The 23226-nt window shown below is 41.9% G+C and overlaps 2 protein-coding genes across 8 annotated transcripts; one reads left to right on the top strand and one right to left on the bottom strand.

The window, feature by feature from the left end:
• On the bottom strand, positions 1 to 13645 carry LOC103536892 (acyl-coenzyme A synthetase ACSM3, mitochondrial). 7 transcript variants are annotated; one of them, XM_030459754.1, is made up of 14 exons: positions 13534 to 13645; positions 9164 to 9424; positions 7529 to 7739; positions 6628 to 6835; positions 6232 to 6375; positions 5206 to 5362; positions 4218 to 4297; positions 3767 to 3890; positions 3174 to 3254; positions 2442 to 2543; positions 1278 to 1405; positions 1068 to 1167; positions 509 to 628; positions 1 to 347 (listed from the first exon to the last, which is right to left on the bottom strand). In XM_030459754.1, the coding sequence occupies exons 2-14, from the start codon at positions 9374 to 9376 to the stop codon at positions 261 to 263; spliced, it is 1755 nt and encodes a 584-aa protein (XP_030315614.1). In that variant the 5' UTR covers positions 9377 to 9424; positions 13534 to 13645; the 3' UTR covers positions 1 to 260. The 7 variants fall into 7 exon arrangements, with proteins under 7 accessions (XP_030315614.1, XP_030315613.1, XP_030315612.1 ...); XM_030459753.1 differs by lacking the exon at positions 13534 to 13645 and adding an exon at positions 12803 to 12944; XM_030459752.1 differs by lacking the exon at positions 13534 to 13645 and adding an exon at positions 10596 to 10687 and having other exon boundaries at positions 9164 to 9446.
• Positions 13045 to 16193, top strand: THUMPD1 (THUMP domain containing 1). The gene is made up of 4 exons (XM_030459755.1): positions 13045 to 13287; positions 13563 to 13743; positions 14138 to 14386; positions 14914 to 16193. The coding sequence occupies exons 1-4, from the start codon at positions 13087 to 13089 to the stop codon at positions 15237 to 15239; spliced, it is 957 nt and encodes a 318-aa protein (XP_030315615.1). The 5' UTR covers positions 13045 to 13086; the 3' UTR covers positions 15240 to 16193.
• The last annotated feature ends 7033 nt before the right edge of the window (positions 16194 to 23226 follow it).

The raw sequence follows: 23226 nt of genomic DNA, 5'->3' as shown, positions 1-23226 counted from the left end.
TAACACATTTTATTTAACACACATCACCTATTGTGCTCTTGACTATGTGAGTTCCCCATTTCATTTGTATCAGTCTGCCTGCTTTTGTACTATTAGTTTTTATTGTTGCACCTGGGACAGCCACATGCTGGGAATCAGGTTAAAAAGTATCCAAGTTTCAAGTAAGGAAGACACAGAATAATGTCTTGTAGTTTACATTACCGTGTGAATCTCCAGTATCTTATTTTGTAAAATATCCTGTAAGGAGGCAACAAGTACTTCTAATATTTTCTCCACTCCTTCTGTCGCAGTTCATTTCTTCTGATCTTCCCACTGATGGTCTTTGGCAACTCTTTAACAAACTCCATCTATTGGGAAATGGAGAAAAGTGCAATACAAAATAAGATACAATTTATCTAAATTTTTACTTCTCTCAAGCTGAGCAGCATAGACTTGTAAGACTTATAGCTAGTAGTTAATACCCACTGTCTTAGGGCAGTGAAAATTATTTGGGTATTTGAACACTCACCTTCCTAGGATACTTGTATGGAGCAGTAACTTTCTTAACATGGTCTTGTAGCTCTTTCTTCATTTTTTCTGGATCATGTGAAGTATAGTCAGATGTTAAAACAACAAAGGCTTTCACTACCTAAAGAAATTGGGGCAGCAATGGTTTAAATGCCAATGAAACTGCATTACACAACAGTAAGATTTGAAACTTTAACCTAACATTTGCAGACAAACTGCAGAGTAACAGATAGGGCAGGTACAGAATGCTCTACCAAAGTCTGCGGGTGCCCACTATTGGTCTGGACTGTATAGGGAGTTTATATACATTTAATAAAGACCAAAAACTGAGAACGGCAGGAAAAGCCTCAAATGGTAGTTTTGTTACATTTGATTTGGGGCAATTGGTCAGTTTTTTCTGTGTGAGTTCTCCAGTGTCTGATAAGAGTAGAAATGATGGGTTGAATTTATTTAGCTTTCTCTTTAAAAACAGTAATTCCTTGGATAGACAAATCCCTTGAACGTTAGGCTTCCTCAGCTCTGTTATGCACAAAGCTACTTAAATACATGAATTTGTTTACCTCTCCTCTGACGGGGTCTGGAGAGCTGACAACTGCTGATTCCACCACTGCAGGATGCTCCACTAAGGCACTTTCTACTTCAAATGGTCCAATACGGTATCTTGAAAATAGAGAAAAGGGCCTTCAGTTGTACTTGGTAACATGTAAACATAACTGCACACCTGAATCATCTGTGTTATTCAGATTTAATGTTAACCAGTCTTAAATTACCCAGCAGAATTAATGACATCATCAGCTCTTCCAACAAACCAGAAGTATCCATCCTCATCCATAATCCCTCTGTCTCCAGTGACATAAAAGTCCCCACGTATTGTTGCCTCTGTTTTCTCTGGATCATCCTATGAAACATTAAATTGCATTTTGCATGAAAACTACCTGAAGAATACATTAAACTGCATTCTAACATTTAGCATATAAGTTATGATGCAGTCAAGTATTTAAAAATGTCAGCTTCCCACACTAGGTCTGTACTGTGGTCATGTGCATCAGATTCAAAGGGGACATTAATAATGGAGAATTATGAATTCACCATCACTAAGCTACAAAACTAAATTCAAAATCATAAATTGCTGTAAATGTGACAAGCTTAAAATTTTAATCACATCATGCCCCACAGCTTTAGGAACCACTGAAGGTTAAAAATATGTAAACTATGGAGCAGAGAATTTGCTTTTAGGTTATTATCTTTTAATGATATTTTCTTTTGCATTGCTAACATATCCTATCCTGGATGGGGTTTTTAGCCCCCAGAAAAGCTTTGGCTCAGCAGTGTTCTTTCTACAACAAATACAACTGATTTCTGCAAGAATTTTTCTAGGCAGATTGTATAATGTTTCTTTCCTGCATGCTCACAAGACCTGTTTATAGGCTGGTAGTATCAATAAAATTTAACAAGATTTCCTGGTGTCAGAACAGAAAGCACTGTGCACTTGTTCTACTGGTTGTGGGACTGAAAATTCTAACCAGAATGGGAAAAAAAAAAATTCTGCACGTGAAACACTTCATGAAGCTCAAATCTGGAGGGAAGGGATTTGAACAGTGTCTTACTTCTCAGATTACTTACTTCTCAGGGCTCTATTCCCTTAGGCCAAAGAGTATTTTGGGATCAGGGGGTCTGTCAAACATTTCCCTTTATATTAAGCACATAACCATCAAAAGAATGTGGATTTTAACATGCTAGGCAGGACAATCTCATCAAACATGTAATTGTTTGTATAAGTAGACCAAACATCTACAGGAAAAAAATGGAAATCCCTCTTTCCTCCCCCCAGGTTTTCAGAGCAGTAAGCAGAGTCTATGTAAATTAAATGGGGCATCAAATTCCTGGTGACAGATTTAACAGGGTATCTACTTTAACTATAGAAATATTCTTACAACATAGCAAGTAAAAAGAAAAGGTGATCTCATAGGTTTTACTCTGATGGCAATATCTCCTTCTTTTCCAGGAGGCAGAATAGTACCATTTTCATCTATAATCTAAAAATAAACAAAATACAGCTTTATTATCTTAGACTCAAAGCATTAAGTTAAAATTATAGAATCTTGTGGTGCACATTAAAAATACATAACCAAAGTATTTTCTCTATCAGGAGCAGTGGGGGTCTTACTCTGACAAGTCCACTGTACTTTGCAGTCTTTTATCTGAGAAATGCCAAGTACTAAGCAAACATGTAACACAGTAAGATCCCAGGGAGGACCCCAGGCAGGGTGGGAGAACTTAGGAAATGAAAGACACAAACTAAAAATCTAATCCCATATTGCAAATTGATCTGATGCTAGAATCTGCTTCATTAGTTTTGTTTTCACCAGGAAAACCACATTCACTCCCACTCTGCCTTAACTCAGCAATTTAATTTCTACAACTGCCTTAAAGTTTGGTATCTGTCAGCCAGCAGTGGGTTGTTATTGGTGCCAGTGAGGAGGGTGCAACAGCAAGTTCAGTTGCTTATTTTGCACGTGCAGTAAGGGCAGTAATGTGCATTTCTTCACTGTTTATGGTGACTGCTGGGTGATGGCACATGGTACAACTCTGTGTTAGGGCTTTCAAAGCTCTTTAACAGACAGTGATCAGACAAGAGAGAGACTCTGTCACCAGAGGTACCATACCTTGACATCATACCCTGGAGCTGGCTTTCCCATGGAGCCAGCTTTGATTTTCATTCCCTTAAAATTTCCACAGATCAGCACCTGCAACAAGTGGTGTTTGGTTTAGTTTTTATTTAAATTAAACTGTAGCTTGTATATTCTATCTTTATCTTAGGTTTACAATCCTCAGCTAATACTTTGTATTTCTATAAGTACCAATTGTCCTTATTATAACCACATTATAGCCATATCCAGTGATTAAACTTCTAGAAATAAACAATACCCTTTGGATCATGCTCACAGCTCCAATTAATGAATGAGTGCTCTAAAGCACTCAGAATCACAATTTGTAATGGGGAATATACCCCTTTTGTGTTTGTTCCTAATTTAAAGCCTATAGGAATGAAAAACAGTCCTTGGGTTTTGGGTGAAGCTGTTATGAATAATGCATGACTTAAAACCCTTACATTTTTCCAGGGTTGCTTACTGCAACTGACCTTCCCCCTAAAAGTTGTAACTATATATATTGTAATCACTTTTTCTTGGCAACTTCAAAAAACCTTCTTGCTGCACCTGTAAAGCATACATGTTTAGATAAGTAAAACAGAACATACTGTTTCTGTCTGTCCATAGCCTTCATAAATATCCAGCCCAGTCTGTGCTTTCCATTCTTCTATCACATCAGGGTTGATTGGCTCCCCAGCACTCACACAGTGCCTCAGGCTTTTGAATGTGTAGCTTAGTGGGAAAGAGAAAACAGTAACTGGCAGTCATCTTTCTGCTGCCTTGAGGAGTTCTTCCTATGTAAGAATGAAAGTTTTACTGAATCCTATTACTTCAATTTGAACTGTATCTTGTTAAACAAAAACAAATATGAATAAAAAAGGTTAAGCTACCACTAAATCTTTATTCTGTTACTAATACTTAGGATTCAAAACACTGAGAAATACATAATATGAGTTACTGTTATGTCATTGTAAACTTCCAATAAAACTAAGGTGAGATGAACATTTATTCTGCTGTTTTGACCAAATACACCAACAAGTTCACACTGCTTTTGCTTACCTGGACAGTTTATGTTGCACAAACATTCTATAGGCAGTTGGAGGAGAACACAAAACAGTTATGGGAAATCTTGACAGACTCTAGAGAATTTAAAATAAAAAAAGGAAAATTTGCCAATATACTCAAACCTGCAAGGTCCCATCTTCATTTTAAGAGATAATGTAACAATCCAACTTACAAAATGCATTTACAGAATGTTAAGTGACCTAAAAGCAGTTAGCTCTGCACTTACCAAGACACAGCAGCTACATTCCACCAGTTTTTATTCAAAACAGAATTTGCACCATTTTACAGTTAGTTCACCACACCAAAGCTTTTAACTCTTTAAAGCTTTAAAGTTTCTCTTACAGAATTTCTTCACAATTGCAGATAAGTAGAAAACAGGCTAAGGCTACTTTTCTAGATGCACAGCTGACATTGTTCTTCAACAACATTGCCTAATATTCAATAGCAATTTCCATCCATCCAATCAACATGGATATGATGATAAAGTCATTCCATGTAGAATGAAACATGAGAGTCTTTTCCAAATGATGAAGAGTTGTGTGTGTGGAAGATGCAAGAGAGCAGAATGTTGTTACCTTTATATAAAGAAATTCAACCTTGCTTCCTCTTCACTCCTCCAGCATGAATTACATGGTATAGGCACCAGAAATTATTCATCTGTTATTGTTACTTAGTTTACTAACAACACCAAAATGCTCCACAAATCCCAGAACAATTTCTTGTGTACTTCACATTTAGCCCTAATAATGGATGTTTGCAGGTTTGTGCAGTCAGATCCAGAGCAGAGCACAGAACGAAACCTTGGATGTCAAATCTGATCTTGTTTTGAGGTATCTGAAGCACTCATTACTTAACTCATCAGTTGGTACCCACCTGGTGGAAGTTGTGACTGTGCTGAATGCCTCCTGTGCAGTGAATGAAAACTTGGGCAAGAACAGCCAGAGAGACCAGCAGTGCTTATTGCTCACCTCTCCCCACTTACCTGAAAGACAATGTTTGGGTCAAACTGTGGCATTTTATGTACAAATGCACACGCCCCTTGAATCCAGGGTGAAAAAACGCTGCTCCAAGCTGACTTTGCCCAGCCTGTGTCTGATGTATTCCAAAATACATCTGAGGAAGTCAAGTCCAACCAGTACCTGTTAACACAAGGCAATGGTTCACAGTTTCTGTTTGGCAGGAATAAGGCAAATATTAAAAAATCAGCAGGATATGTGCCAGAGAAGCAACTCCAGCACTGGTTTTCTCAGGTAGATGTCAATTAGAAATGGCTGAATTTCTGAGTCACAGCATAGGGAAGATGTCATCTGGACAAAATGATGTTGCATTTTCCTAAGGGAAAAATTATACAGGTGGACAAGTCAACACCACCTCAGAACATGATGTATGAGTATGACTGGGACTGCAGGGCTTTTGTTGGTTGAACTCATTTTGAGGAATAAGGATTTTTTTTCTTTGTTTACTTCTAGTTTGGTATTTTCTGATTGTTATTCTTAACTTGTTAGAGTGAAGTAAACTGCTGTATCAATTTCTTATAAACAACACTGCTTTATAAATGTACAGATTCTGAACTATCAGCATTTTGTTCCTGCAGGAGCTGTGTCTAATCCAGACACAGATGAATTCAGTTAGAAGCCTCACAGATCCATGGGGTTTTTCCACTTTGTGGTACAGACTTCATAAACCTGTGCTCACATTCAGTTCATGGGAAATCTACTATTGGTTGGACTCGGTCTTGAAGGTCTTTCCCAACCAAGGTAATTCTGTGGTTCTCTGAACTTATACAAAATGAGGAATTTACCAAAAGTTAAACAAAATGTTAAAAATAAGTTAGTAACTATATGACTGCTACATTCTCTAGACACTAATTAAAAAACCCCACACCTTTTGGGATGTAAAATAACAGCTGTTTTCTAAACTACTGAAACAAAAGCTTCTGGTAAAAATCTCTTCCTTCTGCTAGGTGACCAGTTACAACAATATGGTTAATTTAAAGTAATATCTGTACCTTCCACTCACTGTGAGGCCAATACCATAACTGCTGTGGGACTGCTCAGTCATTTTTGGAGATCCTGTACTTCCACTGGTAAAGTAGATGGCCATTGGGTCTTGACACTTTGTGTTCACACAGTGGTGATCAGAAGGAGCATTTCTGAAAGTAAGCAAAATGATGCATAAAATGATTTGAAAGTTTGACAACACATTTTTGAAAATATTTAACAAAAGTAACTGTAGCATTCAAAAATGTCATAAACACTGATATTTTTCCCCAGTGAAAATGGTAAAAATTTCTACCTGAAATGGTAAAAATATATTTGTGTGTGCCAACATTTCCTGTTCAGAACAAATCACTGTGCTGTACCATCATTACTGATGTGGCACTTTCACAGCAGTGGTTACTCACTTTAGGAGATCTTTAAAGTTCAGCCATCCTTCTCTGTGGCCTTCTGACACAAGTAACTTGAATTTCAGAGACTGGCACTGAGCCTCAACTGAGTCTACAGCTGGTGCCACAGAATCATCAGTGATGATACAGTTTGCCTTAGATTTCTGTAGTCGATGAAGAATGTCCTTTGCTGTCAGCTGCTGTGTGCCAGGAATCAGAACAGTTCCTAAAGGGAAGTGGAATGAAAAAATAGTCTCAAAATTTAAGAATAACACTTGTACCTACAAGCAGACTTTGTTCTTATAAGTGGGACAGGACTGTACTAAAAGCAGGACTCAGCCTTGCATTTGTGAACATGCAGATTTGTGTGATGGATTAAATGCTCTGTGAGAAGGAGGACAAGTTAGCAAATACTATGTTGATCATGAGACACTAAAATAAATCAACTGAACAACTTTTCTTGTTCTGAAAAACACTGTCCCTAGAAAAAGTCTCTCCAGACTTGACTTTTTTACTGGTAAACACAGCTGTTGTCTCACAAGATGTTTGTGAGGCACCAAGACATCCTGGGCTGTAAATACTGTGAAGCTGAGCATTGAGTAGATTCCACAGAGAAACAAGTGAAACATTTTGCTATGTGTGGGCTAATTTCACTGCAAGTAATCAAGAGAGTGCCTTCAGGATGTGTCACAAGTGCTAGACAGAAGAATGACAGAGGCACATGACTCACAGGGTGTTTTTAAAGCTAGAATATGTGCAGATGTCCTAAAAGCACCACGAAGAAAAGCTTGGCATGAAGAGTGCTTCTGACCAGCATGAGATTAGTTCATCCTAACCAGCACATTGGCAGTTCTGAATGCATTAAGTGGTTTAAGTGACAATGTCTGTACCTACACAGCATTTCTATGCTTTTACTAACCTGTTCTCATGCAAGCCACGTTCACCAGCCACCACTCTGGGATCCGGGGCAGAATCAGAATAACTCTGTCTCCCTGTTGAAGACTGCAGGCATCACAGAGTATGTTTGCAACTTTCCTGGACAGCACTCCCAGCTCCTCAAAGCTCCACCTCACCTCTTCTCCAGCACCATCTACCCACCATAATGCAGGGTTTTTAGATTTTTTGCCCTCCTGTAGAAAAACAGGGTACAGTACAAATGCTTCATTTTAGAAATACCTTAGAAATACCTCATGTTTTAGGAAGAAAAGCATTCCTCACTTATTCAGTGTTAAAGAAACCTGAGGATGCAGCAGAAAATTTGCTACTGATTCCAAATAGGGCAGAGAACTCTCCCTTAGAAAGAACAGCCTATAAGTTTAGGAAATTAAATTTATATTCCTTTCCTGACTTCTTCATCTTATACTCTGAAGAGGTTGTACAGTAATCAGCACAGAGAAAGAAGAATCTTTTTGCTCCAGGTCACAACAACAAAGCAGCTGATGACTCTTGGTACCTCTGGGTTGTGCCCCAGAGTCTCCTGAGCCCTCAGAGCTTATTTTCAGCTTCATCTGGAATTGGGCTTGTCTGGTACTTCTGAAAATTAAATCAAAGTTTGAAAAGCATCAGACCACACAGTGTGCTGTTTAATCAATATCTCACCTAACTGATGTGTGAAGTGATTTGAAATGTATGCATACAATGTGCTTGACAGGGGGCCAATGCATTTAGCAGTAGCAGTGTAGCAAGTCACCTACCAAGCAAAAAATTCACTAGGGCAGCAAGAATGTAACACCTTATTATCTGGTTGAAGGTACAGTAACACTAAGGTTCATTTTCAGGGGAGCAGATTTTATTCATGCACTTCAGAAGGCAAAACCTCTTCTCCAAAGGCTGTTCCTTGCTCTGCTCACAGCCTGCCAAAACCTGCTTTCCCTGCTAAAGAAACAATTGCATCTGGCAGGTGATACCTCTGCTCTGGTTTTGCTGCCAGGTTGAATCTGACTCCATTTAGCCCCTCATCATGAAGAGCCTGAACTCATGAAGACAGTTCCACAGCCAGAGAGACAAGACCTACCTAGTAAGGAAGGTGACTGACCTATACTCCCATGGTTTTTTTCTACTTTCCCTTTCCTTGAACAGAGCTCATGTCTGGTTTGGGGCTCAAAGTTGTTCAGTTTTGTAGATTCCAAGCCCTGCATACACAATATTTCACATTTGGGATAGCTGGATGAGGTTTGACATTATGCTGTTATTTATTATTAATTTTACATCTAAGGAAGGTAACACACAGAGGTCAAGTGATTTCCTTGGCACATCCAGGCACATGTCAAGGTTGATGGGGGAACAGATGGCAGGTTTAGAGCAGTTCAGTTCAGTCTCATTTATAAGGCACCTATTTACTTATCCTTAATCTCACTGGAGCTACTGATGAAAGGAAATTTGTGGACAGGACAGCAGATGGTCTAAGAACTCTACAGGTTCAAATTGCATGAGATGATTACCAGATTATAATCAGAACACAACCCCAGTGTCTTGGTCATTGGATTTGTCAGATACTCAGCACTGCTGACTAGCACTAAATACTTCAGCAACAGAGAAGCCAAGAAACTGTCACCTTTTCCACTTCAGTCCATCTGTCCAGCACATCTCTGGCAAAGTTGAAGTACTCTGGTACCTCTGGTCTGTACTGCTGTTTGATGGCTTCGTAACTCAAAGGGGCATGAACTGGGGAGCTCCAGCTGCAAAGTTGGAGATATCTTCTCAGGGGAGCCCTTAGGGACCCAGCACATGGGCTCTTCAGTAACAAATGCAGAGCAGCAAGAGCCATAGCAGGGTCTTCAAGGTTGTTCCTTAGGGGTTGTCTCTCCAAGAAATGCTACAGTGATGCAGATATAAACCTGGTATTAGCCATGCAGTTTCAGAAGAGCTTTTACTACTACACAGTGGGATACACTGGAACAATAATCCCAACTGCTAATTGGAGTGACTGCTGTGGACAGTTCCAGTTCAGCCACTGACCTCTGCTCTCCAGTGACCATCATACAGCTGAGATCCTGACTCTGCATTCAACATCAGCCCTGTCACTGTGGCAGCTTTCCTGTAATTCACATTCCTTTCCTCCCCACAAGCCCTGCTAATCCTCTGCATCACATTTCAGTTGCCTCATACAGCAGAGGCACTGAGCACTGCCCACACTGTCAGCTCTGACTTCTGTAAATTAAATGTCTGCTACTGACTGACAATACACAAGGAAGAGTGTGGACCAAGATGTTGCAGATAATCTGGCAATCAAGATTAATTACCTGCTGACCACACTGTCACTAGATTTTTTAGTTTATCAGCACTGGGGATATATGTGCTGTCAGGAATTAAATAAATGTAGCAAAGCCCTGAAAAGATTCAAAATATTGATGTTTTAAACACTATTTTGATGCAAAAAACATCACTTTATGAGACTGGAAAAACTTAACAGACTCCCTGGAAAAGGATCCCAAATGCAAAGCTTTGCTTCTCAAAAAGACTCAACTTAGCAGGAGGTCTGAAAACTCTGAAGTCATTATTTTCATGCACTGTCAATTGTCTTATTTACAAAATGGTATAAACACTGCTAGTTCCTTATGGAATTAATAACTATCCAGCTGTAAAGTCATGCAGTTCCATGAAGCAAAGGGACATCTTTAGGATCTGTAACATTCAGTCTGTGTATTACAAACAGGAGAGAAAGCCAGCCAGATGAAGACAAAGAGGGACAGGGAGAAGAGGGAATGTGGAGAGACAAGAGGCCAATCAGTGCTGCTCCAGTGCCAGAAAATATCCTGGCCAGCAGCTAGAAGGGGTGGGTGGAGGGTCAGTTACCTTGTCAAAAGGCTGTCAATCCCACCTTGCTGCCTCTCTGCCTTGCACCCAGGCTGAGCCCTCTTGGTGCTGGGATGTCTCACAGCTTTGACCCTTACCCAGATCTCAGACTCCTGGCCCTGTGCCTGCTCTTGTGCTGTTCCTGTATCCAGAACTGACTTCTGCATTCTGCACATGGACTTTGGACTTACACAAGGGGCAGATGAGTCCAGCACAGTGAGAAGAGCTGACAGGTTCCTGCAGAGTTCAGAGTGGAGGTAGAAAGAGTGAGTCCCAAATCTCCTTTTCCCTCATCCTCTCCTCCCACCCACCCACTATGTGGAAACACAGTCGTAAGACCTTGCCACAACCCAATCACAGCTGTTACACTCTGGCTGAGGCAACACAGGAGCAACAGCCTTGCAACAGCTTTTGTGACTGCCCTGCTCAGCAGGTTGCTGGGGGCTCCTCAGGCAACCACAGCACTTCAGCCATGACAATGTGAGTATTGATTCCTGGGATATTGTAGCTGGTGCCTGGACCAGATTTATTAATACCTGATGAGTTCTCAGCATTTGTAAGGGCTCTGCCTCAGGTTCAGAGAGCAGACAGCTATGTGGTTCTCCGGCATTGCTGCCTCCTCTGCAGCAGGAAGGAGGCAGGAGGGAACATGTGCCATACTCTCTGCCATCCAGGCTACAGCCCAGCATCACCATGGGCATGGCTGTGGCACTGGTGTGTGCCTCTGCCTTCAGCCTCTCCTGAGAAGAGGTCACTCAAGGGAGCTAGAGACAGCCATAGCTTAAACTGAGGCATTAAGATTCCCAAGAATTTGGCTGCCTGAGCCCTAAATCACTCCTGCTGTATCTCCATCCTCAACCGTGGCTCTAAGGCCAGCAGAGAAATTGCTGACACCCATCTACATCTTTGGAGCAGAATGGTGCTCTGGGTGCTGACCAGTGGGGGTGATGCTGTGGTCCTTCCTGGCACACAGATCCTGTACCCTCAGCACTCTCCAAGGAGATACCAAGCAACTCCCTGAAATGTTCCCTACAGCAGAAAGAATGTGATTCAAAACAGTTTTCCCCAAAGCTGCTCTCTGCTCAGTGGTAAAGGGAGACCTACAGTCAGTCTGCAGAAGTGACAATCTAAACACCTCTTTGAGATGCATGCAACGAAATCCTCCCAGAGGAGAGGCAGAGGAACAGCCTTTAAAGGGTTTCCTTACCCAAAAGATGGTATCACTCCAGAGGAGACATGTTAAGAGAAAACTACATCCATGGATGGTGATAAGAGTCAGCCAAAAATACATAAGCAAGAAGGTTTCCAGCTCAGGAAGAAATCCAAAGCTCTCAGTGACCTAACCTGTAACCTATTCATTTGGTAAGGCATGTAACTGATTTCCAGAGCACTGATGGGTATTTCCAAGTCCTCTAGCACTTTTCACCACAAAAGGATCCTAATTAGTTCTGAGTGGTTAACTGCATTTCCTCTACACCACTCACAGCTGCCTATAGAAATTCTTGTTTCAAACATATCCTGACGTGCCCAACTGCAGAGACTGTCACTATAGGTCACCAGAACTTTTGAGTCTTTCACACAACCCCAGCCCTGGAAAGATTTGGTGACATTTGTATGGTCAATAATCCTGATGTCTAACAACTGCTGTAGAATTATGAGCCCCAAAGGCTTTGTAGAAACAAAGCCTCCCATAAGATGTAAACACCACCTCTTATTACGGTTGGAACTGATAAATATTTCCATCAATTAATGAAGTTTCCTTTGTTTGCTACTTCACCCTAACTGGATTCTTTGCATGTACATTATATGATAGCCCTGTCCCTTGCACAGCTTGCTAAGCTTCCTTTGCTTTCTCAAATTGCCAAGGAACTTAACGTTTCCTTCCCCTGCTTTATCCAAGAAGCTCAAGAGTTACTGCAGGGAGAGGAGGTTCTTCAGGTCAGCGAGGCGTACAGGACCCTTTCCTTAGACACTACACTGCAGGCATGGGGTTTTTTCTGTCAACGCAGTCATCTCAGGACTAAAATTACCTGTACAGTGTTTCTGTTTCTGCTGTCCCTCTGCACCATGCCCCCTGCAGCAGAGGCAGCAGCTCGGCCCTGGCTCTCCCTGGGTTCGGGTCGGTGCCGGACACATCCTGCTCGCTGTCTCACCCTCTCCCTGGCTCACCGGTTTCTCTCAGTTCTGGAATTATGAACAAAAACTCAGACTTTAACCCCAGAATTGAAGTTCAGGGATTAGAAAAAGCCGCAATGGCTACAAGTGACCCAGAGCCAGGTGGGACAAGTCCAGAGGACTGGGTCTGGGGAAGGGATCAAATCCCCTCCCGCGCGTGTGAAGCCTGAGGTAAATCGCCATTCTCACGGGTTCCTGCGCCGGCTTTGTTTGCGTTTTTTACCTCCAAGGGCACAGCACTGATTACAGAGGCCGTACGAGGCCTGGACGGCAGCTGAGGGCCTCACTGAGGCACACCTGGTGCCGGGACTAGGCTTCCCCGGAGCCCCCAGCCCGCCCCGGTCCGGTCCGGTCCGGTGCCGGTTTCCCGCTCCGCGCCCCTGCTGGCGCTGTGAGGAGCGGCCGCCCGGCCACGGGGGGGCGCTGTCCGCGGACGGGCGGACAGGCGGGCGGTAGGTTTGGGCGCGGTGCTGACGCCATCAGTGCGCGCGGCAGAGGTGCGGGGCGATGGCTCCGTCGCGGAAGCGGCGGCCCAAGGGGCAGCTGGGGGCGGCGGAACGGGCCAAGAGACCCCGCGGAGATGGGCGGCAGCTGGAGGCCGGCATGCACGGCATCCTCATCACCTGCAACATGAACGAGCGCAAGTGCGTGGGGGAGGCCTACAGCCTCCTCGGAGAGTACGGGGACCTCCTCTACGGGCCCGAGCAGGTGCGTTCGGGTGGGCCCGGAGGCGGTTCGGTGCTGGGCGGGAGGCGATACACCCTGCGCGGCCCTTCGTGTCACAGCCCGACCCTATCCGTACATAAACCCCGTGTTTCTGTTCCCCGCACACACGAAAATGCGGGTTCTGTCAGCAGCCCCTCGGGGGGGCAGGGAAAGGACCTCAGCCCCCCAGCCCCACGGGGGCCGCGGTGCCTCGCTCTCTCGCTGGCAGTGTTTAAGTTTGGTACTCACCAAAGACCCAATATTGGCCTTGTGTGAAGTTTTCAGATCAGGAGGAGCAGATGCCTGGAAGCAGGAAGGAGGAGGATGAGGATGATGTTGAGGCTGCCCTGAAGAAGGAGGTGGGGCAGCTCCGTGCCTCAGCGGAGCAGAAGCTGCAGCGGTTCCAGTCAGTGGAGAGTGGTGCCAACAACGTGGTGTTCATCAGGACCCAAGGCATAGGTGGGACATCAGCTGATCCTGTGGGAATAAAACGTTCCCAACAGTGTTAGAGATTGTGGCCTTCAAGAAACTCACATATATCACTAAATACATATATCACTATATATACATATATCACTATATGTACATATATCACTAAATACAGAGTTTCCCCTTCCCTTTGGCATTGCCACTGTTGTCATTAGTAGACTTGCTAAAGGTAGAGGAGTTTAGTTTGACAGAATAATGTTTGATTATCCAGTTTTGGTGCAGTAAAACAGCTCTTCAGAGGAAAGGATTTGAGACTGTCAGCAGTGCTGCCAAGCATGCCTTTCCCCCAGCTGATTATCTGGAGGGTGGAAGAAGGGAGAAAATGCCTTGAATTTCTTTCTGATGCCTTGTGTTTTTCTTGTAGAACCTGAGAACCTGGTGCACCATATTTTAAAGGACATGCACACCACTAAAAAGAACAAAACAAGAGCAATCCTGCGCATGCTCCCTGTCTCTGGAACCTGCAAGGCTTTTATGGAGGATATGAAAAAATACACAGAAACCTTTTTTGAGCCTTGGTTTAAAGCCCCTAACAAGGGGACTTTTCAGATTGTTTACAAAGCTCGAAATAACAGTCATATGAGTAGGGAAGAAGTCATTAAGGAACTGGCAGGTAAGTGGGGATTTTACATCAAACTAAGACCAAGCATGGACAGCATAGCTCAGGTGGTTAAAAGTGGTCTGAGTGGGAATATCTATTTGTTGCTTAATATTTGCATGTTGAATTAAAAAGCTGCTCTAAGGCTTAGAAAAGCTTGACATTAATATTTGTTGTTGTTGATGTCTTCAGAGACAACAAGCAGGAGACAGGACAGCTTTGAATATAATTTAGTGCCTTGAAATGCCTGCTGTCCAGCCTTCTGTCTGGATACTGCCCTGAAATGATGTGTTACTCTTTCCACTCAATATATGACTCAAAATAGCTCCTTATTACTCAGGTTTCTTATTAATTGCAGTGGGAGCTTTTCAGTTACTTGAGTCCTGCTGGTGATACATTCCAAGAGCCCTGCTTTGTTCTGCTCTCAAGTGATTAAAAAGCCATTAATAATAACTAAGGGGGATGCTGCTTTCTCTCTGTCCTTTCTGTAGGTCATGCTCATGCTCTGAAAGAACATCTTTTAACTACATCTTGTTTTACAGGAATTGTGGGCAGCCTCAATCCAGAAAACAAAGTTGATCTTAATAACCCAGAGTATACCATTCTGGTGGAAATAATAAAAACAGTCTGCTGCTTGAGTGTGGTGAGAGACTATGTCCTGTTCAGAAAGTACAATCTGCAGGAGGTGGTGAGGAGCAATAAAGAAGACACACAAAAAAACCCATCCAGCCTGACAGAAGAACAGAACTCCAAGGTAGTAAAACCAGAAACTGAGGAAGAGAAAAGCTCCAAAGAAGTAAAACAAGAGAACAAGAATCAAGGTGAAACAGAAGCTGAGCCCAAGGGGAATGATACACTGCTGGTGTAGAAAATGTGGTATAAGGGAAAGGTAAACACAGGGAAAACTTAAAAAAAAGTTGCCTGAGGGTCTAAAAGGGCATTTTAAAGAAGAAAGTGGGTTTTGTTTTGAAATCTTTTTTTTTTTTTAAATCCACATGTGTAGGAATTTCAGTGCTCCCTGCAGGTGGAGCTGACATTGCAGCAGATAGGAGTTCCCAGGAGTGCAGTCACCTTTGTGGTGAAGCTTCCTGTCACTCTCCTGTGGCTTTGTTCTGCATTCTCTGGACCTAGCACAACATGCAGAAGTGTGTGCATGTGCATGCACGTGTCATTGTGGCCATCCTGACATCCTGACCCTCCCTTCTTGTATCTGCTGGTATATTTGCTGCTCTTTCCAAAGACTTAATACATGGGGAGGGGGGGTCATTATGTCTTTTTTTGTTTATATTTTTTCTTAGGTATCAAAATTTGAATTTAAATACTGTTTGGATACTCCTTATGAAAGGAGCTCTCCATTATGCCATACTGGATAAGGGGAGTTAAGGTTAATTTTTTTGTAGTTTTAGCTTTACAGCATTCATTTTGTTTCATATTGAAAGTAATATCAGTGATTCTTTCTGTTGTCTGTTACACCAATTCTTGATATCCCAGTGACTTCTAAAAAAACCTGAAGTAGTGCAGCTGTAACCTGCTTTCCAGAAGGGATGTGAGTATGCTTCCTATTCAACTCTCTAACTTTAGTCTTTAATTTCTAGCATAAAAGCCTGTGGTTTGCTTATGGAAAAAGAATTATCTTGAAGAACACCACTTGTTCAATTGTCTTGTTTTAGTGAAAAGGATGTGTTCAAGTCTCCCAACAGCATTTAATTTATATTTGACTATTTTCTCAAAGTTGTTTTACAAGTTGGAAAATTAAGATGAATTTTCTTCTCTAATCCTGTCTCCCTTTCTTCCATTTATTAAAACTGCTTTCTTACCTCCATTGGTGTTTTCTTTAAATTTTAAAGCTTTCTGTGTATGGATTGAAACTGTCAATGTCTTGGTCATGCACTGGGAAGAACCATTTCAGAGCTGACAGAGGCAAACAGTCAGAGTTCAGAGTCCTGCTCACTGGAAGCATAAGGAGAATTCCTTGGTAAGAAACCCTGGCCCTGAAGGTGCAAACCAAGTTTTGCAGGAAAGTTCAGTAAAGCCCCCATCTCATCTTAGGACAAAGCTACCTCAGTATGGAGGCACCTCAAACAACAAGTTTCTTTTGAATGTCTTTTATCCAGCCTTCTAAAATGGACTCTTGCAAATCTTTAGACCTGCTGCATCCCCTCAGCTGTCCTGATAAGGGGCCTGATGCACAGAGCCCAATCTCCATGAGCTCTGCCTGAGCTGTATTAAAAAGTTGTTTTGGACTGGCAAATTTATATATCCTCCTTTACCTCAGACAGAACTTAAGACATGAGTGTGTTGCTAGAAGAGTAAAGGTCTCAGCTGAGCTAAGCTTTTTTCTTTTTTCCAACCTCCCTTCTGCCTGAAATGAAAAATGCTCAGGGGGAACAGGCAGCAATAAATAAAAGCAAGGGGAAGATTTCTCATGTACCAGCCTTCACTGCAGCCACACAACAGGTAAAGCAGCCACCACTATCAGACTTCATTTTTTGCAGGGATATGAAAAAAGAAGAACTCTTGGCTACCATTTTAGAAAGGAAATAAAATGGAATTAAAATCCCCAAATAACCCCTACACATCAGGAATGTATGCTTTTCCACATAGGTGCTTTGAGCCATTTGGGAACAGCACTTCCCTTTGTGTAACAATTAAAACTCAGATCTGCTTAAAAAGCTAGAAAATAATTTAAGAAGAAGCCAATTTTAGAGCTTCAGTGTTTTCCAGTACTGACTTGGCTTTCTTCAGGGTCACTGCAGCATAATTAAAATATTAATTTACATGTAATTCAGCTCATCATTTCACTAGTGAAATACAGGAGGGAAGAGGTTTAAATAATACCAGTTACTGCTGCTGATTGGAAGCAGGTAGTAATATCCTGTGCCCAAAGAGTCCTGCAGCAAAACCCTTCCTGTATTATATTCCTATTCAAAGAACAATCACCACAATCATTCAGTCTTAAAACAGCTAATCCCATAAATCTAACAGGCTTAGTTTTGTGGCCTGCCTGGAAAACAACATGAAATATGAGTAACTGGTCATTTTAAGCATGGTGTTCTTAATTTAAGATTGCTCTTGGATCAAAGTGTGGCATGGCATGCACAAACCCACATGTGTCCTGGCACCATGGACCCAAAATGCTCTCAACAGCTCCTTCACCCAAGCAGTGTCTGATACATTCCACATGATGCCTGAGGGAGTGAAGTTCAGTATCTGTTGAAAACAAAGGTGATGAATATAAGGGTAATTAAGAATGTGAGGGGGTTTTGGTCTGTTTACTTGGATTTGAGGGGTGTTATCTTTTTGGTTTGTTTTTCTTAGAAAGTCATGGTAAATTTGATCTGAAATTCAAGAGCTCAGATAAATGTCTGAGCCTTTGTGCTGATGGCAAAGACAAAGAAAATTAAGCAGTAACCTAACTCATTATTTAGCCTGGATTACCAGGCAAAAAGTTTCTAAAATGGAGGTATATAACATCTCAAACAGGATCCTGGCTTCCTGGGTACAATTCAGCTGAGGAGACCAGAAGAAATGACACATACAATATTGTAGAACCTCATTGTCTATCATAATTTTATCACATGCAGAAACTCTTGTGTTTGCTTCATATTTCAGAGCTGTAGAGGCTGAAAACTTTACCTTCCACAGATAAAAAAATCCAGACCAAAGGAATTCCATAGGAATGTTCAACCATTTTGGGAGAGCCTGTGGTGCCACTGGTAAAGCAGATGACCTTTGGATCCTGGCTTTTTGTCTTCACAAAGTTACAGACAGCAGGGGCAGCCCTTAAAAAAATGAAAGGTTAAATGAAACAGAGGCTGTTGCTATTCAGCACATTTCACTTGGATCCTTTGTGCCAATAAATGCAGAGCTGTTCACATGAGATGTGTGGGTAATAAACCACTGAGATCCCCTCACTGTTGCACTGCTACTTCTGTAATTAAACATTGCTGATCTTGCTCTAACTATTCTCCACGTTCACCTTCTCCAGAGTAAGGAGACCAACTGGCTCTCCATTTGGCTCTGACTTGGTGTGGGATAGCTCTCTCTCCCCAGCTGTCTCCCTGTGCTGGCAGGCAGGCAGCCAGGCTGCCCAGGAGCCCTCCCTCTGGAGCCCCCCAGGATCCTCTCCAGCTCAGCCCTCAGCAGAGGCAGCTGAGGACACGGGGAGCTGGGAAGTCTGGGCAGGGAGCCCACTAGCCAGGCAGGTTGCCAGTGACCTGGGGAGCCCAGGAGCCAGGCAGGGCAGCAGCCCAGCACTCTGGGAAGACTTGGAGCCTGACAGCAGAGCAGCTCAAGAGCCAGACAGGCAGCACTTGGCAAGGCAGCCACATGGGGAAAGCAGCCAACCTACCTGCCTGCCTGCCAGTGACCACCTCTGCAGCACTGACACAGTTCCAGGCAATATTTAGGTTTTATCACATCTGTTTTACAATCTGCCATAAAACTGAGCCATGGAATATTAGCCCAGCATGAAAGCAGATTCTTCAGATCATCTTGACAATGTTTTATTAGCTCTAGAAGGTTTGAGAATGCAGTGTTACTGCTTTCTCTGTCTTCCAGTTCAGTGGCACTGGAGAGTGTTCCAAGGAACAAATGGAAATACAGTGGGACTGTACAGTGAGCTGCACAGGGAATGGTAGTTCAGACACCTGTGGTGGGAGAACACATGGTACATCTTGTAAAGCTGTTAAAATGACTGAATAACTGGTATGTCACCTTGAAAGAATGGTTTTAGCTACAAAAATATTTTTAACAAATTATCAGCTTGTAAAATCACATCCAGGGCCTTGAGCAGATCACAGCAGGGTATTTGCTTCCCTTTTCCACTCTGCCCCCTCCATCTCTCTCTACAGTCCAATGCACTGCAGTGAAGTGCTGTCTGTTGGATGCCATTTTAGTAGCTGCTCTTCAGCAGTGAGGCAGATGGATTCATAAGCACACTAGGTTCATTTTGCAGTGCCCTTTTTTAGCTTATTCACATTAGACTTAGTATCATCCAAGTTTTAGAAATGTGGATTAGAATAATTTCTATAGAATAATTTTCTTTGAGCTTTAAAAGATAAATAGGCCACAGCTGTCAATAAGGAAGTTTTCCTGCCCATTTCATCATATTGTTTCATAGTCATATATAACAAACTTAGACATCATAAGACTCTGCTTATTTTTTAATTAGCAATTTAGTTATTCCCAAATATTCCCCTTCTTCATAGAAGAGAGACTAAATTACCTTCTGTCTCACACCCTCAAAGGTATCTATTTCATTAATGACTCACAAGTATGTTTAAACAACATGAGAAATTTTCCCCTACAGATAAATAAGATGGAGTTAAGGTAGAAGGCACTCACTTGAGCAAATCACTGAAATTCAGCCACTCAGCCTTGCTGCTTTCAGACACAATCAGCTTCGTTTTCAGAAACTGGCACCTGGATGCAACTGAGTCCACTGGAGGAGGCATCACATCAGTTGTAATAATGCACTTAGCCTTGGGAGAAAGCAGTCTGTAGCAAATGCTTTGTGCTGTCAGTTGTGTGGTCCCTGGAACAATGATAACACCTGAAAGTGCAATAAAATTGGAAATTTAATAGGTATTTTTCACTTTAAGCCTGATCACTTCATAGCTTCTCTTGATTTGTTGAAAACCAGCACGATCCAATCCTAATGAGAAGCTGAAAGTCCTCCACACTTGAAGTTGTATACAGATGTGTGGAGCAGAAGTACAAACCAGCTTCTGTTTCTATGAGATATATTGCTCCATGCACAGTATAAATTGGAAATGTAACTTTGGGGCCATAAAACTCAGCAACTTTAACTTAAGTCTGTTGAAATTAAAATGAATTGTTTTAACATAATCAACACAAGCCAGAGAAAGTGAAAGAAAAATGATGCAGATAATTCTATCAGCCATAAGATACCACCCCTTTCAGCCCCTTTGATTATCAAATGTTCTAACAACAAAGTCAGGGTAGTGACTAGAAAGCAGGAGTGACTGGTCTCTGCATTTAGCCAATGTATTGTTTTACTTGCTAATGCAACAAACACTAACCAGAACTACATTCCACAGTGCACCATTTGCTCTGCCTTCCTTATGGCCAAAGAAAAGACAGTGCCCTCTCCTCCCCCTGGCATTTGCCCTGTATTAACTGGACAGCAATGAATCACGAATAAATCAGAGGGAGTTTTCCACAGTTTGTTATTATTTGTTTTCCAGACTCAGACTTTTGGGACAACTGTATTTGCCCTTAAATATACAGGTTTATTTCACAAAATATGGTTTCACAAAATACCACTTTTACTCATGCATACATGACTACATGCATACACTTTGCAAAAGAGGGAATATTTCTCTAGAGCCATGTAGAAATATTCTCTATGGAATTAATGGACAAAGCACTAATCAATAAAAGAACCAAAACCAATTCCTTTCACTCATTATTGCAATTTCCTTAAAAATTGCTCTCCACATGCAAATACTCTAGAGACTGGGGTTTGTTTTTCATTGGAGGTCTAATTCTGCTCCAAAAGAAATAAAATTCAACTATCTCCTGGTTTTGGTAGTGCAAGCTCAGTTCTATTGAGACTGATGTACCCTACATGGATGTGGCATTTTGTGCATTTGTTTTCGACTTCAGGCAATTATGTGAAAAAAAGAAAAAAAAAAAAAGCAATATCCATTGCAGAGCTTAAGGGTATGAAAGAGGTGAGATGCACCTGCAGAACCCTCCTGGCACAGTGTCTCCTGGGGCTTGTGTTTGCTTGCCAGTTAATAACTCAATTAGTCCTACTGAAAGGTCATCACCAGCTTTACTATGCAGCAGGTTTGCTGCTTCCCCAGGCTCTTGGTACAACAGCAGATATGCTCAAGGGTATTGCAGAGTGGGTTTACAACAGAACCAGGAAATTTGGAGATAAATAATCCTGGGATTTTATTGGCTCACTGGTGTTTTTTGTCTTCCCATAAAATACAGCCTTGGTCACAGAGTTCAACTACTACTTGGATCTTCTGAAGTAAAAATAAAGAGCACACAGGCTGTGTGAGGTGCAAGTGCTCCAGAAGGGTAACAAGAAATGTGAGATGTGACCTAGCAGGGATGAGCTAAACCTCTGCTGCACCCATACCCACGTAACTGTGCTTGACTGTTATGGAAATCTCACAGTGTGAACTCACCACTCAGACCAAGAAATCCTTGATTTAATCCTGAAACTATATGTGACCCAGCACTGGCTAAGTCTGATCATCAACAATTATTAAAAAAATTTCTTATAAAATAATATTTGACACATATCCTGCATACTTTGTGGCTTTCAGTGATAGCAATGCACATGCAAAAATAAAGACAAAAGCTAAAGGCAAGTCTGATTTCCCCTTTTTTATCATTATTTTCAAGACATATTCTCCCACGTACATTTAAAATAATAGGGAATATAAGCACCAGAACAAAAATTGATGTCTTCTACTCTTATTCAGAAGGTAGTCCAGCACCTCTAAAGACTGACAGGGAAGAGAAGGCAGAAAAGCAGTGCAGGATGAGAATGTTCTGGTCAGGAGCTCAGCAGCAAAGCTAAGGTTTTCCCTGCTCTTTGTTCCTTGTTTTTTTCCCAGAGATCAAATTTTGGGAGCTGTTGAACTAACACCAAGAAATAACTGTAAAGAAAAATAACAATACTTAGCAGTTTTACACAGTTTCCTTCCAAGCTGTGTTCTTTTCTCTGGCAAGCCTGTGATTTAAAAGGTCCTGGCTCTTTTGAGGATGAAGCAGGCAGACATCAGTCCCAGTGCTGGGACAAAAAGAACAAGTTATGCTTTGAAGAAACAGAGCTCATCACCTGGGTGACTCAGTAATTCCTCAAATGAGTCGTGTGAGACAATCAAATGCCACTGAATTTGAGCACAATTTGGACTTCAAAGGAAGCAACTAATTGGCTTTATTTGGTAGCTTAAAACCCTGGTGAGTGAGGCAGAGCTGGGACTCCTGCCCACACACTGAACAGAAATGGTTTGATTCACTTGGATGTTCCTTTATTTCTTTTTCTGGACAGGTTCAGGGTTTGTATCATTACAGAACTGCACTGACAGGTTGGTGAGCCTGACAAGCCCAGTTTATAGACTGAGAAGTCTGTGACTGCAGCAGAGAGGAAACCTCCTGAGTGAGACCTTTCCTGCTGTAATGAGCAATTTACACCACTACAGCAGGGCTCAGGGGAAAATCCAGCCTGATTTGTTTAGAGCCCAACATAGACCAGTACCAAAACCCAAGAATCTGTTCCAGGATTACATTCTTAAGGTTACTCTAAAAACAATTACTTCCCAAGGTCATAATTAGATTATGTTAAAAACCTTATTACTTACATAGAATAAATGGAGCATGTGAACAATCTGATTACTTCACTGCAGACAAAGTGAATTACTTTGCCAGAAAGTACTTACTCAGATTTGAAATCTGACTGTGCTTAAAAGGAATCAGATTCTGAAATTGTGGTCAGATTACATTTTTCAACATATTTTTATGATTGTACTTAAAAGTTAATTGCATTTCTAGTTATTCTGCTCAAAAAATGGGATTATGATTAAAATTTCCAACATGTTTTCCCTCTGTTCTGATTGAATCAAGGAAACAAAAATTAATCTCCCAGAATTGCTCTGTTTTCAGGAAAAAGGAAGGGAAATTTAAAACCCTGAAACACAGTTGTTGGAACCCTGTGCACAAACAGGCAGAAGCCAAAGACAGACAGTGAAGTCTTTTCCACAGACCTTTAGTAGGAGCTGTGCATCACTGCTTAGCCAGGTGGGGCTGATCCTGCTTCTCCTGACAAACAATTCATGCTCAACTCTGAATGTGGATGCCCTGGGTTTTTT

The sequence above is a fragment of the Calypte anna genome, chromosome 14 (genome assembly GCF_003957555.1).
Source record: "Calypte anna isolate BGI_N300 chromosome 14, bCalAnn1_v1.p, whole genome shotgun sequence".
In the NCBI taxonomy this organism is placed as follows: domain Eukaryota; kingdom Metazoa; phylum Chordata; class Aves; order Apodiformes; family Trochilidae; genus Calypte; species Calypte anna.
The sequence above is the reverse complement of the archived record's forward strand: the minus strand, read 5'-3'. Positions and strand labels throughout refer to the sequence as shown.